The sequence below is a fragment of the Rhopalosiphum padi genome, chromosome 2 (assembly GCF_020882245.1).
Source record: "Rhopalosiphum padi isolate XX-2018 chromosome 2, ASM2088224v1, whole genome shotgun sequence".
NCBI classification, from domain to species: Eukaryota; Metazoa; Arthropoda; class Insecta; order Hemiptera; family Aphididae; genus Rhopalosiphum; species Rhopalosiphum padi.
Genome location: NC_083598.1, coordinates 67,286,991 through 67,302,915, shown reverse-complemented (window position 1 = coordinate 67,302,915; position 15,925 = coordinate 67,286,991). Strand labels below are relative to the sequence as shown.

The 15,925-nt window shown below is 31.4% G+C and overlaps 4 protein-coding genes across 5 annotated transcripts; 1 reads left to right on the top strand and 3 right to left on the bottom strand.

Annotated features, from left to right (window-relative positions):
- Positions 1 to 1,321: 1,321 nt before the first annotated feature.
- Positions 1,322 to 2,636, bottom strand: LOC132919043 (basic proline-rich protein-like). Its single transcript, XM_060980395.1, has 2 exons — positions 2,586 to 2,636; positions 1,322 to 2,521 (listed from the first exon to the last, which is right to left on the bottom strand). The coding sequence occupies exons 1-2, from the start codon at positions 2,634 to 2,636 to the stop codon at positions 1,322 to 1,324; spliced, it is 1,251 nt and encodes a 416-aa protein (XP_060836378.1).
- A 2,205-nt stretch (positions 2,637 to 4,841) lies between these two features.
- LOC132919042 (uncharacterized) lies at positions 4,842 to 5,771 on the top strand. The gene is made up of 2 exons (XM_060980394.1): positions 4,842 to 4,892; positions 4,956 to 5,771. The coding sequence occupies exons 1-2, from the start codon at positions 4,842 to 4,844 to the stop codon at positions 5,769 to 5,771; spliced, it is 867 nt and encodes a 288-aa protein (XP_060836377.1).
- Positions 5,772 to 8,506: 2,735 nt separating this feature from the next.
- On the bottom strand, positions 8,507 to 11,486 carry LOC132922391 (platelet glycoprotein Ib alpha chain-like). 2 transcript variants are annotated; one of them, XM_060985880.1, is made up of 2 exons: positions 11,232 to 11,486; positions 8,507 to 9,531 (listed from the first exon to the last, which is right to left on the bottom strand). In XM_060985880.1, exons 1-2 carry the CDS (start codon positions 11,388 to 11,390, stop codon positions 8,974 to 8,976), a joined length of 717 nt encoding a protein of 238 aa, XP_060841863.1. In that variant the 5' UTR covers positions 11,391 to 11,486; the 3' UTR covers positions 8,507 to 8,973. The 2 variants fall into 2 exon arrangements, with proteins under 2 accessions (XP_060841863.1, XP_060841864.1); XM_060985881.1 differs by having other exon boundaries at positions 11,325 to 11,482.
- Positions 11,487 to 13,356: 1,870 nt separating this feature from the next.
- On the bottom strand, positions 13,357 to 15,663 carry LOC132921082 (mucin-2-like). The gene is made up of 2 exons (XM_060983917.1): positions 15,505 to 15,663; positions 13,357 to 15,352 (listed from the first exon to the last, which is right to left on the bottom strand). The coding sequence occupies exons 1-2, from the start codon at positions 15,556 to 15,558 to the stop codon at positions 13,685 to 13,687; spliced, it is 1,722 nt and encodes a 573-aa protein (XP_060839900.1). The 5' UTR covers positions 15,559 to 15,663; the 3' UTR covers positions 13,357 to 13,684.
- Positions 15,664 to 15,925: the final 262 nt, after the last annotated feature.

Sequence of the window (15,925 nt, the reverse complement as noted above, 5' to 3'; positions counted from 1 at the left end):
GCATCAAGCCCAGTAGTAATATATCATAGTTTTGATTTTACAAATTACCAATTAAATAATATCAGGCGGCAATGATCCGTCGACTGTGGTAAAAACATAACTATCGTGTGAGTAGGACCTTATTCGTTCTTCAAAAATTAAATACAATTTTCCTTCACTGTTCCTTTTCTACCACAAACAAAGAGGTAAGTTTCTATTTTCTCCCAAAAAAAAAAAAAATTATGTTTTATTTCATATAGATAAATATAAAAATTAAAATTAACGCTATGTTAGTGGACACTGGCAATTTTAACCGTCGCAGTTGTATTTTATATTAAAATGAGACAAATGTCAGCGGTACACTATACATAGATAACCAGTATCTAATAATTATTATATACTAGTAGATACATAAAAAAAAATTATATATGATATAGTGCTTAATTTCATAAAAATTTTCCTATGAACTGTTTTATATATTATTGTTTATTTATAGCTATAATAATTTTTGATATGGAAATATAATTTATAAGTCTCTTCAGACGGGCAACCACTACTGTCTGTAGGTGCCATGTGAATTGTTAAATGATGACCAAAGATGGATATGTAAATTAAAAATGTATATATACAAGCCGTTTATAAGTTACAGCATTATCATAACTTTAAGCCAAAGTAAAATTGTATCAAATGATAAACATGCACCGATTAAACCGGAATAATACTCAGAAGTAAACAAGCTAAACATTTACGTGTAATTTAACATTCGTAAAACATAACATTTTTGTCCCCATTGTAAATATGAAAAACTAACTAATGTTTATGAATTTATTAAAAAACGAATGTGTTCACCATCCATTTAATGCAACATTTCAACTATTTTTATTTTGATGTATTGTAAAACAGGTGTTTACCTTAAAAAAGTGGCGGTTACTTCATTATTACCAAAGCAACAATGCTTATATACAATATTAAATTATTACGACTTCATAAATGTATAGATCAAAGCTTAATCTCAGTAATAATATAAAAATAAATGAATTGTGTTAGCTAAATCAAATAATAAAACATGAACCCATTATAACATGTAAAAAATGTATAGATATCAAATGAAAAAATAAAATAAAACTGAAATAGTGTAATACACTTATACGAAACTTAAATGTTGTAGTAGGCATCTATAATAAAATAATTGCGCACACTTGTAATAATATTATGGTAAATAGTGTGTGTTAAAATAATAATACAAAAAGTTAGCAACACCATGGGATTAATTCAAATTTGTAGTAGTAGGTTGAAGGAACCCAGTAAGACAATTTTCAAAATGTTATGTTGACGAAATGATTTAACAAACGCCAGGAACCTTAGCAAGGACTGGAGGTAAGTTGCATGGACCGGGTGGTGGGTAGCACGGTGCTGGACATGGGCACGGCGACGGAATCAAAAACAATTGAGGTATACCGGCTGGAGTTTGGTAAACGATATCAGGTTTTTGGACATATAGACCGGGATTGAAGAACACCTTTGGCAATGGCGCGGGTGGCAACACGACAGGCGGAGTCGGTAATGGCGGTGGTAACGCGAAGAATATTTTGTTTGGATCGGGAGCTGGAGCATACGTGACGGACTGTTCCTTGATTACGTTTCCGTCGTTGATGACGATAGGGCCGGGTGCCGCTCCTGGAAGTATGATGGGTGCGGGAGCTGGAGATTGAGCCAGTTTGACAATTAAGTTAGCGGCTAGACCGGCGGGAACGACGATTGGCGCTACCTTTCCGGCTACTGACGGCAATTGGACTATCAATGGACCTGGTGCTGGTCCTGGAGCTATGACCTGAGGTGCAGGTGCGGGGACCGTCAGGGTTGTAGCTACTGTCGGAGCGGGTCCACAAGCTGGTAGGGCAGGTGGTGGAACAGGGAGTGTGGCAAGGGGTGAAATAGGTGCCGCTGCTTTAAGAGTAGCTAATAAAGCGGCTAGAGCCGCTGGACTAATGGGCGGTGATGGTATGCATGGTGGCAAAGGTGGGGCTGGAAGACATGGTGGTGGTAGAACTGGGGCAGGAAGACATGGAGGGGGTAGAACTGGGGCAGGAAGACATGGGGGTGGTAGAACTGGGGCAGGAAGACATGGGGGTGGTAAAGCTGGAGCTGGAAGACATGGCGCTGGAAGACAGGGGGGTGGTGGTGGTGGTAAGCAAGGAAGAGGGAGTGGTAATGGTGGTAGTGGTAAACACGGTGGTGGAAGGAAGCATGGTGGTGGTGGGGGTGGTAAGCAAGGAAGAGGGAGTGGTAATGGTGGTAATGGTAAACACGGCGGTGGAAGGAAGCATGGTGGGGGTGGGGGTGGTAAGCAAGGAAGAGGGAGTGGTAATGGTGGTAGTGGTAAACATGGGGGTGGTGGTGGTGGTAAGAATGGAAGAGAGAGTGGGAGTGGGCATGGTGGCGGTGGTGGTGGCGGGCAAGGGAGTGGTAATGCTGGTGGATAACCAGATAGGCCTAGTCCATAATAAGGTGATGGAAATCCATCACAAGGTGTTGCTTGTGCCTTTTAATAAAAAAAATGTATTTAATTCGTCGGTTTGATATTTTATATTGTCATTATTTCTTACCTTAGCAAAGCAAGTCAGCACTAAGGCTGTTATGATTCTTAAAGTATTCATTTTTCGAGTAATGATTGAATGAATATAATACGAAATAATACATTCGATTTGTTAGAGTTTTATACTGAAGCCATTCGTATTTTGTTTTTAATATGTTCACGTTTTTCTAATCTGACTACGGAAATGCAACCAAACACGTATTTATTAAAAACCTTAATGTTATACATCTTTTAATTGATATAATGTTTATATCAATATTTAATCATGGTTTTTATCTGTAAACAATGAATCGAACAATTTTCGTATTAATATGTATCTACATAAATTGTTTGGTCAACTGTATGTGCATCTAAAAGTTGCGCAAATATTATTTTAATTGTTTTTAATCATAAAATAATAAGAATAATATGAATTACAAAATAATACATACGCGTGTAAAATCATATTATATAGTATATTATATTACATGGATTTGGAAAAATTGCTTAACGAGAAAATTGTTTATATATTCAAACATTTATCATAACCAATCCCAAATAGATGTAATAATGTATGGAGATAGCAATAGAATATTAATTTATTTATTTAAAATGTACAGGTACGCTTAACCACTTATTGTTTCTGAGTTTTACTTTTTATAATCAGATCAAATATACATTTTGTTAAAAAAAAAAATCTAATTTTCTAATAGTCAAAGTTACTTCTGGTGTCTCTCAAGAATATTACTTATTCACTACATTATTTTAGATTTCTTTAAATGATATTTAAACTGTTATTACTAATTTAATATGTTGCTTAGTAGCCGATGAACATTTAAAAAGTTGTTAGTTGCATAGATGATGTGATCGAACAACAAAGCATTTAAAAAAATATTTATAAGTGGTGTTAATATGAAAATGCTAGCTATTTAAATTTGAATAAATGTTAAAGCATATAAATATTATTTTTAGATAATATTGATTAATCAATAAGAGTACTTGATCATGAAGTAAACTTTGATTTTGAGCTGACCATCAATAAACACATAAAATATACAGAAATAAAGCTTCTGCGAAATTTGGATTTTTAAAACCTACCTACTTGTTATTTTAAAAATGAATCTTTATTGACATTTTATTATTTATCATAGTAGCATTCTCATTTTGATTATACAATACTTACCTACGTGGCACCATATTTTATAATTGACATAAAATCTGAACAAAATCTAAAATAATTTTACAAGATTTGTTTTATTTCAATGTCGTATTACTAAATTTTTTATTTAAATTGTCTATTGTAACTCCTTTGCCACACTACAAACAATGCTTATTGGAGATTAAAATAATAAAATATGTTATATAATATGTTATAATATGTTTAGTGAAGAAGATATCAATTGTTTAATAATTATAATATTTAAATGAAAAAAAATTTCAAAACTACATTTGGGAATAAATTAATTTATCATTCATAATAAATCATTCAATAATTTTTATTAAATTAAATTCAAAAAATATGGTTTCAAATGTTTAAGTTTAAAGCCAATTCGAATCAATTTGTCTATGCAAGTAGCTGGTAAGTACACAAACACATGACATATAATATTGTGTATTATACATTTTTTTGTTTGTAATTTTGTCTTTTTTTAAAAAACAAATCAACATTTAATTTAAACATAATTATTGCACAGTATTTTATTATTAATAATAATTTATTATTATTATTACAGTAGGTATATTTGTATTTAATGCGTTTGGTATTTGGTGTAAGATTATGATTAATGTACCTAAATATTTGGATAAATTACAAGCAACTATGTGTATAGTATTAAATAAATAATAATTTGTTATGAATAACCTCGAGTTGAGTGTTCATTACTTAATCTAAATGTACTCGGTTGAAAGATATCTCAACAACAAAATATGATATTATTATTTATTTATAATATGTATTTATATTTTCATTCAAACTTTATATATATTTTATTTTTATAACTTTTTATCAGTAAATTCAATATTGTAATGTTAATTTATGAATTTTAAAATTTAAGTTGAATATTCAGTGATTACCTAGAAGCAGAATCTATATCTTATAATGTAAACACCTATCTTTGGTGATATGTATACAAAAAAAAAAAAGATTAATGAAATCAGTGAGAAAAAACGAGAATAAATAAACGTGAACATTTGAATAACAAAATATATAAGATTTTAGTATAAAAGCTACGCTGCACTGCTAATTTAGATATATTATTCAACAGTTCTTCAAACAATTACATACAAAATGAAGACTTTTAGAATTGTATTTGCTTTGGCATTGGCCTGTTTGGCTAAGGTAAGAATTATTTTACATTCCTAACGTACCTGAATATTATCTAATAATAATTTTATCATCAAGGTTGAAGCAGGTCCTTGTGGCACATGTGGAGGATATCCATTCCTTCCAGATCCTTATCTAGACTTTGGTTTGGCACCACCCCCACTTCCACTTCCTTGTTTACCACCACCACCACCACCATGCTTCCTTCCACCACCATGTTTACCACTGCCACCACTTCCACTCCCACTTCCACTTCCTCTTCCACCCCCATGTTTACCACTACCACCACTTCCACTTCCACTTCCTCTTCCACCCCCATGTTTACCACTACCACCACTTCCACTCCCACTTCCTCTTCCACCCCCATGTTTACCACTACCACCACTTCCACTCCCACTTCCTCTTCCACCCCCATGTTTACCACTACCACCACTTCCACTCCCACTTCCTCTTCCATTCCCATATTTACCACTTCCACCACCGTGTTTACCACTACCACCACTTCCACTCCCACTTCCTCTTCCACCCCCATGTTTACCACTACCACCACTTCCACTCCCACTTCCTCTTCCACCCCCATGTTTACCACTACCACCACTTCCACTCCCACTTCCTCTTCCACCCCCATGTTTACCACTACCACCACTTCCACTCCCACTTCCACTCCCTTGCTTACCACCACCACCACCACCATGCTTCCTTCCACCACCACCTCCTTGCTTCCTTCCACCACCTTGTTTACCACTTCCACCACTTCCACTTCCTTGTCCACCACCTCCTTGTGTTCCACCTCCAGCGTTGATTCCAGTACCCCTAGCACCTCTGCCTTGTTTCTCTATTCCACCATTATGTCCACCTTGTCCACCTTGCCTACCACCTCCTTGCTACTGTTAATACGGATTTATCCATGTTGTTGATATCGGTAATATTGTTAGTATTCAATACAGTTATTTAAAATGTTTTCACTTTCTAAAAAAATGCACAATATACATTAAAAATGTTATAGTCTGAAACAATTATATATTTTATATCAGTTAATAAAAATAAATATTTCATCTCATATATTTTATCTTTGTCAATTATTCATTAATATCTTATTATTAATTTATGATATTAAATTGAAAAATTAAAGGTCATCATGGCCCAATTTATTTCAATGTTAATTACTTTATCATATTATATAAGAAATTGTATAAAATGTTATTATGTCCTTTAAGTTTTAAATATGTTAGTATTTAACTTAAATGTTACAAAAATCAGGGAAATCACTGCAGTATTTAAAATTTCTATACAATACAGTATAGAAAATGATAATTTATACGACAAAGAAATGCCATAAGTTTCTATAATATAAAAACAAAATATCAAATATCGTTTTATAATAAATTATTTTTTTACGTGTTTAGATTTCCAACATCGTTAATATTTTAACTCCAAATTTTAAAAACTAATAACTGTGATATGATTTTCAACTTTTTAAAAAAAGTTACAAGAAAATCTAAAACCTTGTATTAAATTATAATAAATATTAAAAATATTAAAAATTTTACCTACCAAATTCTCGTTATTTAAAAAATTTCATAATACTAAACTTACCTAAACGCTTATATAAAAAAAAAGAAACTAACATCATGTTGGTACTTTTGATATTTGTATATAAACAATTTACTACGAAGGACATTGTATTCAATTCCCATGTTGTAAAACTTAAACTTGAATACTAAAGTTGTACATACCAAAAGTTCACATTAGATATGTTTCTATATTATATATACAGGTATTTTCTTAGAACAAAAAAAAATAAAATATTTTGAAGATTGTAATATAATAATATCATGCCTAGTTAATGGTTATATAAATATTTGGTGAAAATGATGTTAAATAATACAATTTATTTAGTCTTAAACTAGTGTTTTATTTTAAAATTTGTTTTTATGGTTATTTTGAAAAGATCCAATAGTTATTTTAGAAACTACACCAAAAGTGTAAGATTTATACATGTTTACTGCTCAAAAAGACAATTACAAGCACCACTACAACAACAATAAATTAATAAAAAAAATCAAGTATGTAACAGCTCTGCCATACAATTGTAATTGAATGTACTTCGTCATTAAGAATAGATTGCTAATATGGCGTATATGTTAAATTTGATTCAATGATAATCATTCCATATGAAATTCAAATCCAATCGAAAAGTTAGTCATTTAGCTAGTACTTATATTATTAAGTATATTCTATATTTTGTCAAAGTTTAAACTTAACTTGCTAAAAAACTAAAATAGTTAAAAATGTAAATACCTATAAATAGTTAGTTAAATAGGTAGTTAGTGCTTTTAAGCTAGTCTAAATACTTTGATAAATGTATATTGAGTATATTAATTGATAATTTAAGTAACAGTGGGATGTTTCAAGTTTGTACAGTTAAATACTCTTTGAATATCATTAAAATATTTTTAAATCATTTGATAATAAATTACGATTTTATGAATGAATAATATCCTAGTTTGTCGATAATTAAACTTTAAACTTCATTTATAATATTTTCGCAACAATACTCAATTATTTTTCAATAATTCTAGAAGTATCAACTTATCAAAACTTTTATAACATTTTTAAGCTTTATGACCAAACATAAAAAATATCATTATAAAAATAACTGAAAATTGTCAATATACTTTCAAAATCAGGCCATAGATAGAAAATAGCAATATAAACATTAAGTTAAATTTTTATATACCTATCTGCTATATCTATGATAATGGTTATTTGTTTATTCCGACAAAATTAGAAAATAATAAATTTTGTCTAAAATTTGTTTTACCTAAAAATTTATGTTTGTTCCTTAATTACTAAGAAACGGTAGGTTTCTAGTCCTAACTAGATTTTTTTTTCTACCAGATAATATATTAATATTTAAGCCAGAATGAAGTTTTAATGCTCCAAAAGATGATGATCTGAAAAAACACATCGCTATAATAAAATCAATGAATTCATCAAACTATTCAAAATAAAAAAAAAAATATCTCAATGTAAAACCAATTATATTCTTTGCCCATTTTTATTATACTTTACTACCCTGTACTATTGTTGAGTGGCGTGAATTAGATCATTTTATGGTAGTGTAGACTCATAACTTTCTTTTTTTAATACAAATAATCTTTTAAAGACAATGGAAAATTATACAAATGCAGTATTTTTGTAGCTGTTTCCTTAAAATTGTGTTGATTTTTATTCATATTAAATTTCTTTTTTATTATAATTTATAAATAAAATGCTCACACAGTTACGTTTATTTAATTTATAAAAGTAAATGCAATTTATAAATAATAACAGTATAAGTACTTATTTAAAAAAAAACATTAATAATAATAATTAGTGGATAAATGACGTCTGATAGCAATATTTTATATCATATATATTATTATTAATACACATTTGTGTTGGTTTTGGTGTTTACTGATGAGTGGTGGTATCTTAAAATAATATATTCAAAATTGTTGTTCCATTACAATAATGTTAACAATACAATTATCATTATTTCATACGATTATATAGATAGATGATGTCAAATTTATGTTATTTATATTTATAATCACGGCTGTAGGTGAATAAAAAAAATCTAAAACTCAGGAATATTCATGTATATATTGTAAGGTTTTCTAGTTTTGTACACATAATAGTAATTTTGCCCTACCTTATATATATAATTTTGTAATATTAATTAATAGGCCATTGTACGCCAGTACGGCACTATACTGTTGCTAATAATCGATGACGTATTAAGAAACACATCTTCACACTATTAATTTAAATACTATGGCTATTTTAATGTTTAATACGTAACATTGAAATGTAACATAATGTGTGTGGTATTAATTGAGGTGTCTTCCGCCGAGTCGTTTAAAACGAGTTGAGTTTAAGACTTGAGTTCACAAAATATGTTTGCGAAAAATAAATCATATAGGTACCTATTATTTATAACATTCGCCTAATAATACAGGCATTACAAAATAGCAAAACAGTATATTATAAGATCACGCGAATGGTATAGTGAAGACGACTAGTTTTATTTTTTTTTTATTATTTGTCCATCTTACGAACCGGCTACTCGGAACAGTTGTGGTAACGTGACGGTCGACCCTGGCCGTGCGGTCGTCGATGGCATGGCAGATGCAGGGACGAATAGAGACATCAGTTTTTTTAATGACCCAGGATTCGTCGGTGGACAGGTGATTATCGGGGCGGACGGGGTTGTTGTCGTTGGCGGAGTTGTAGTCGAATCGTCGATTTCGTTTGGTAGTGTTGGTGAGGTTTGTGAAGTCGGTGGGGTTGATGGTGCTGTCGAGGTTGGTGGTGTTGGTGGTGTTGGTGGTGTTGGTGTGGATGATGGTGGTGAGACGACGATTCCGATGAACCGGACGAAAGTTCGCAGAACATCCGGAAATTGATGCAGTGTGGTCGGCCGGTTCTGGTGCTCGTTGGCGGCCGTCTTCAAGAGATCAGTCAACGCAGCAGCGATGGCGGTACCCGGAAAAACTTTCGGCTTCGATGTCGTGCACCGAACTAGAGGAGCACACTTCGAGCTAACCGGCTTGGTTGAGTTGTGTGCCGAGGACCGCGATGGCGCTGTCGGAGGAGCTCCGGAGCATTCCTACAATAATAGACGAATATCAGTTATTACTTACGACTAGTATTCCACGCTCGAATAGAAAATAGAAACGAAATTATTATTATAATAAATTCTTATTTATGTATATTAATTATTATATTTATTGTTTATTAGGTAGATATATTATATTTTTTATTTAAATTGTTACAAGATAAATGAATAGATGAATTAGAATTGAATTGATTATTATAGCAGTACTACCAATTCAAGGTTATTTTAAAAATATAATACTGGTAATTTCTTTATTTATATTCACTTTTTTTCCTAAATAATTTCTAAGTTATAAAAAACATAAAATAAATTTGATTTTAACTTAATAGAAAATTAACAAAAAAGAATACCTAACCGGAAAAATAGAACTAAAAATTTAAAATGACTAAAGTACACAACAATATTTTTTTCGATGAATCCGTAATGCATAAATTAATGTATTGCTAATTGTATTGTATTTAATTTATCTTAAGTCTAAATAATTAACAAATGCTTTATAATCTGTTGAGCATGTTAATATTATTAGTTATGACAAAATATTATTTTGTTGTACCATCGTATAACCATCAATATCCATAGATAGTTGGAAAATAACCAAGCTTATGAGAGTTGTGTCGATTTAAAATTCAAATAGTCGAAATACCTAATAATTTTTGTTATTTTCCTTTATTGCAATAAATGTGTATAAAAATAATTTTGTGATATATTATTGAAATTATATCGTATTATCAACTAGTATAGTGGTAGATAGTAATTGTATAAACAGTCACGTATATACACTTTAATTATCATATAATTAATTATTATTACAATTAATGAATGTTATAATTAATTAATAATTATATAAACAAATTAAAATAACTAATTTCACATCAAATTCTTTTTCGTGTAGTATTATTTAATATTAAAATACACTTTTAAGAGTATGTGATGTTTGCATTTATATTGTCTTTGTTATACAAGGTAAATTTGCTTTCAGTCAAATACATTTTATTTTGTTAGTTCTATTATTACAGTACATTGAACTATCATACAACTTATAGTTAAGAATATGACCTGTGTTTTTTTGTGATTTTAATTTTAAAATGAGTTGCTATTATTATGAATTATGTTAGTATTTAACATACTTGCAACTCACTATAATAGTATAATTAGCACCTCTAAATTTGATAATAGGTAAATTTACTGTAATATTAAGACTAGCAATATAACATTAATTCTGCTAAAGAAAAATTTGATATGTTATACGTTTGTAAAACGGAAACAAAACATAAAAGCAACGCTTCCTCACTGCAAGAATATTTTTTTTCTCTAATGGAGAAAATGACCCAATGTATAATTCATTCGCCCATTTACGCGCGTCATCTAATAATAAGCATATCAATGTTATTTGTTAAACCTAAATATTTTTAAAAGATTGCAAAAATTATAAATAAAATAATTAATGATAGTTTAATAACCTAACCAAATAAAAGTAATGTTTTTAATTTTTTTAAACAGTTAGGATACTTCACGTAATTACAATTATAGCTAGTGTTTTAAACATTAAGCAATTGTGTTTATCTATTTCTGAAATTGAGAAAAAACACTTAAAAATTATGCAATTCATCAACAAAACTTGTTTACGTTAAAAATAAACCCGAATTTATAGTCGTCATTAGGATCTATTAATCTGTATTAAAAAAAAATACATTTATATATATACTCGCTTCTTCTAACGTTCTGACTTCTAACCGTGAGAATCTATATAACTTGCCGTCCGGAAAATAAATTATTATACATACCGTTAAGTACGAAAGACTCACGAACACCAATGCGCACGCTGTCGAAATGACTTTGGACCATTTCATATTTATTAGTATTTAATATAATATAGTAAAGTAAGCATATGGTTCGACGATTAGACTGTGTCTGCTATATGAATAATAATATAATATCTTAGTTTCTATAATATAAGGTGGGTGCATACTTATAACAGCCATACTATTACGCCATTCCGGACATAATATCAACTAAAGATAAGTAGTCATTCTGAACGCCAGTGGTCGTTAAATTCATGTGTACACTTACATAATTTATAATATAAGAAAATAGTATTTTTCTCTGTCCACAGATAACAATTAACGGTCTACCTTCATCACAGCCAATTTTTGGCGATGTTTTCCACGTCCCTACATATGCAACTGATTATTGCTTCTAATGTTGTAACTGAAACGATAAGCAAACTATATTAAATGCTATTTTTCAGTGAGTTATTTAAAGTAATTAAAATTACCATAATTATTCATAATCATCCACGAATTACAGTTTAATTTATCAATTTTGTGTGCATTAATTTTGCTATTTAACGTGAATAATTTGTTTGATGTAACAATGATTGTGTTTAAAATGTATCACGTCACATTTATTTTGATTGAAGATCGCGTAGAATTTGTGAAACTAAACATACGTTGTGCATGCTAAGAAATGTTTACTCTAATAGCCATGAAGAATAAACACAAATTAATTATATATTTTTTTTTTTATGGCTGTACATAAAGCGGGAGTGAAGGACGCGTTGAAACTTGATCTTTGATACGATTCAAAAGCGTTTGATAAAGCTTAAGGTTTAAAGCTTAAACTTGCAGATTACATATAACTAATTTTTATTAGAAGTTTTTTATTTTTAAAAATTTAACTACCAATAAATATATAATATATTCTAGATATTTAAAATGTTTATTTGGTACAGAATATTATACTATTGATAATAACAGCAGTATTTTGTTTTCTTTCATTGATTTATAGTAGTTTTACTGTGTTTAAAAATCAATGATAATTGAACAAATCGTTATAAATTTTCCAAAAGTGTCTTATTTTTATTTATTTAATTTTCATTAAATGTATTAACATGTATATAGTTATAATCGCATACGAACACTAAAAATTAATAATCAACTTAAATTGAATGTTTACCATGTTAAATAACTGGTTTAAGTGATAAAATTCATAAATGCTTACCTAATTAGTAATGGAAAAAGCCTAATCCGGACTCATTTTCCAACGTCATATGTATTTAAAACTGTATGATAAATGTTAGGTACCTACTACCTACAGTCTACATATTCTTGTACAGTTGTACCATTAGAATAATCTAATATGCTGCTTTTGTAAAATAGAATTTCATTTTTGAAAATATTCAAATACTTTTTTTTTACTCCAAATATGAAAATTTCTTTTAAGTTATCAAAGCAGACAGATAGTTGTTCATAGTTAAATCCTTTGACGACTGCATTGAGATATGATAGTTTACCTGGCATTAAATTTATAATATTGAGATAAATACTTTTTGAATTAAAGATTTTTATTTTACATCCTAAATTAACAATAAGACATATACTATAGACTATAGTTGTCAATAGGTTAAATAATTAAATATTATATCCCATAATTGAAATTTGATAACTCTTTTATATATGTTTATAACCGTCTTAAATTACAGTTAATCGGTATTTCGCAAATTTCAATCTTAATATAACTGTTTATAATCTCAGATATTGTTATTTTTTATATAAAGTTATGAACAAATACGATAAGTTTTAAATTAATTATTTATGGTGTTTTATCTATTTTTCATGTAAACTATACTTAACTCAGGAACTCAGTGACGTTGTCTCGTATTAAATGTGTCATATACTTTCCCCAGTTCCGTAATTGTTTCTTGTAGCATATTTTATATCACGTGTCCGGTGATATACCTTAGTGCGTGACAATCAAATAGTTCAACAGATATTCCAAGAATAGGATAGATAAAGCACTAAATATCTAAACGCAACGTTTAAAGAAATAATTCAACATAGTTTTTATTATTATTAATATTATTATTGTAACAAAACCGCCGATTAGCAAATACATTAAAAATGGTTTTTATTCGTTTTATAGTGTACGACTATACTTATATACGTAATACGTATATTATCACAATAGTCTAAATTATAAATACATAATAATGATGTGAAATAAATAAAAATCAATAATAATTAATTTGTAAATAAATTACAATAATATAATTATAAAATACAAAAAAATAATAATAAATACATTAAAAATGGAGAGATGAGTGTTTTCGGGAAAAATAAACCGGTCTAATTTATATCAGAGAATATTAACAAGGAACTTTTGAGAATAACGGAAGACATTTGATCGGGTTACTTGTAAGCGCGGGCAATTTTGGCAAGCTCAATTTGTGCGGAGTGGGTAGACGTTTATGAATAATATTTATAATATTATCTAAAGTTTCTGGTTTTTTAAGCTGCGCGGGCTGTATTTCAATTTGTTTACCAATTAATGGAGCGGGTAATAGGACAAATATTTTAGGTTTACTTACAATTGCAGGAATTTGGGGTAAAGCGGGTATTTGGGGTAAAGCTGGTATTTTGGGCAAAGCGGGTATTTTGGGTACAGCGGGTATTTGTGGTAAGACAGGTATTTGGGGTACAATAGGTATTTTAGGTACAGCGGGCACGTGCAATTGCGGCAACTTTAAGTTACCACTTGCAAATAGTCTTAGAATCGATTCGATTTTCGATTCTAATATATTAACACCGGCTCCCTTATTGAATAGCGATGGCAGTATCGAAAATGGCGATGGTAGTTTTATGTCGTCACACGGCTCAGGAAGTCCTGAAGGTCCACCTACTGGTGGATATACGATTGGCGGTGATGGACTATTCGTGGGTAAATCCGCGGGTAAACAGGGGGCCGTTGACGAAGGTGAAACTGCTGGCGCTACGGTAACGGCGACTTCCTTTGCAACAGAAACACCGGACAAATCATGTGCGGGCGATGACGGCGAACCGGACGACGATATGGCGGCAACGGCGTTGGCGCTGATCGCGACTACGGGTGAAACGGGCGCAGTCGATGCTGGCTGAACGGCCGGCGTTATGGAGGCATCGACGGTTTCGCTCACCTGAACTGCAGGCGATTGTGGCACTGCGGACGGTGCAGATGGACCGGCCGGAATTACGGTGGCATCGACGGTTTTGCTCACCTGAACTGCAGGCGATTGCGGCACTGCGGACGGTGCAGATGGACCGGCCGGAATTACGGTGGCATCGACGGTTTTGCTCACCTGAACTGCAGGCGATTGCGGCACTGCGGACGGTGCAGATGGACCGGCCGGAATTACGGTGGCTTCGACGGTTTTGCTCACCTGAACTGCAGGCGATTGTGGCACTGCGGACGGTGCAGATGGGCCAGCCGGCGCTACGGTGGCTTCGACGGTTTTGCTCACCTGAACTGCAGGCGATTGCGGCACTGCGGACGGTGCAGATGGGCCAGCCGGCGCTACGGTGGCTTCGACGGTTTTGCTCACCTGAACTACAGGCGATTGTGGCACTGCGGGCGAGGCCGACCCATACGAGTTACCGACGACTTCCGTGCTTGGTGACCCGGCCGTCCCCGTAGCCGCCGACGGTCCGGTGGACAACGTGTTGCTTATCGATACGAATACTGTTTGAGGAATTCCACTCACGAGAGTCGGGTTGGCCGACAACGAGGTCATGAATCCCGTTATCACGTGACGCGGTATAGCATTCAGTACTGTGGGATTACATGAAAGTTGTGTGAGAAAATCCGTTATTAAAAACGGCGGGACTAGGCACAGCAATTTCGGGCTGGACGATAGAAAGGTCATGAACGCTACGGTTTTTTTTACGGCTAGTGATGTCTTGAAGTCGAATTGACCGAGAGCTGATTCTGATTGTTGTCCCAACGGTAGAGACAACAGCGAAGTGTCTGCATGAAATGATTTAAAGTGTGCATCTGTGTTCTGTAAAAAAAAAAAAAAATCAGCGATTGTCAAAAATGAATAATCAATTAAAATGTCTACAAAAATAATGTTATAGTGTAATAAATACGACTTAGTAAAATAAAATAAAAAATATTATTAAATTTATATATATATATATATTAATAACGTACCATAAGTTTTAGAAGCAATACTACCACGCAGACAAATAACGCTAGTTGTTTCATTTTTATGTTAGAATTTTTTTTTAATTTTTTTTTTTATATATATATAATTATTAAAATGATTGACTGTGTCAGAATGCGTCAATTTTTTTGATTTCTCTCCCTTTTATAGTATTTGCCACGTTCTTTCGAACATACCTAGCTCAGACGTAAGATACGAGACAGTAGCCTATAATCGGTCAAAATTATTATCTCAATTATGCAATTAATTTATTTTTTTTTTTTGCAGAACGACCCGGCATTAAGACTAGGAACAAAATATTTTATCACATTATATGGTTTATAATTAATGTACATTTAAGAGTAATTTCGAGATACTAACATTTTTTCGTTAATTTTATTTCGGTACAATTAAGTGAATAATTTTGAA

Excerpts from the sequence above, each read along its gene's own strand:
- LOC132922391 (XM_060985880.1), bottom strand. The coding sequence starts at position 11,390 with ATGAAATGGTCCAAAGTCATTTCGACAGCGTGCGCATTGGTGTTCGTG. Across the intron at positions 9,532-11,231 it reads AAGCGAGTATATATATAAAT|GAATGCTCCGGAGCTCCTCC; the intron begins GTATTTTTTTTT and ends CTATTATTGTAG.
- LOC132919042 (XM_060980394.1), top strand. The coding sequence starts at position 4,842 with ATGAAGACTTTTAGAATTGTATTTGCTTTGGCATTGGCCTGTTTGGCT. Across the intron at positions 4,893-4,955 it reads CATTGGCCTGTTTGGCTAAG|GTTGAAGCAGGTCCTTGTGG; the intron begins GTAAGAATTATT and ends TTTATCATCAAG.
- LOC132921082 (XM_060983917.1), bottom strand. The coding sequence starts at position 15,558 with ATGAAACAACTAGCGTTATTTGTCTGCGTGGTAGTATTGCTTCTAAAA. Across the intron at positions 15,353-15,504 it reads TATTGCTTCTAAAACTTATG|AACACAGATGCACACTTTAA; the intron begins GTACGTTATTAA and ends TTTTTTTTACAG.
- LOC132919043 (XM_060980395.1), bottom strand. The coding sequence starts at position 2,636 with ATGAATACTTTAAGAATCATAACAGCCTTAGTGCTGACTTGCTTTGCT. Across the intron at positions 2,522-2,585 it reads TGCTGACTTGCTTTGCTAAG|GCACAAGCAACACCTTGTGA; the intron begins GTAAGAAATAAT and ends TTTTATTAAAAG.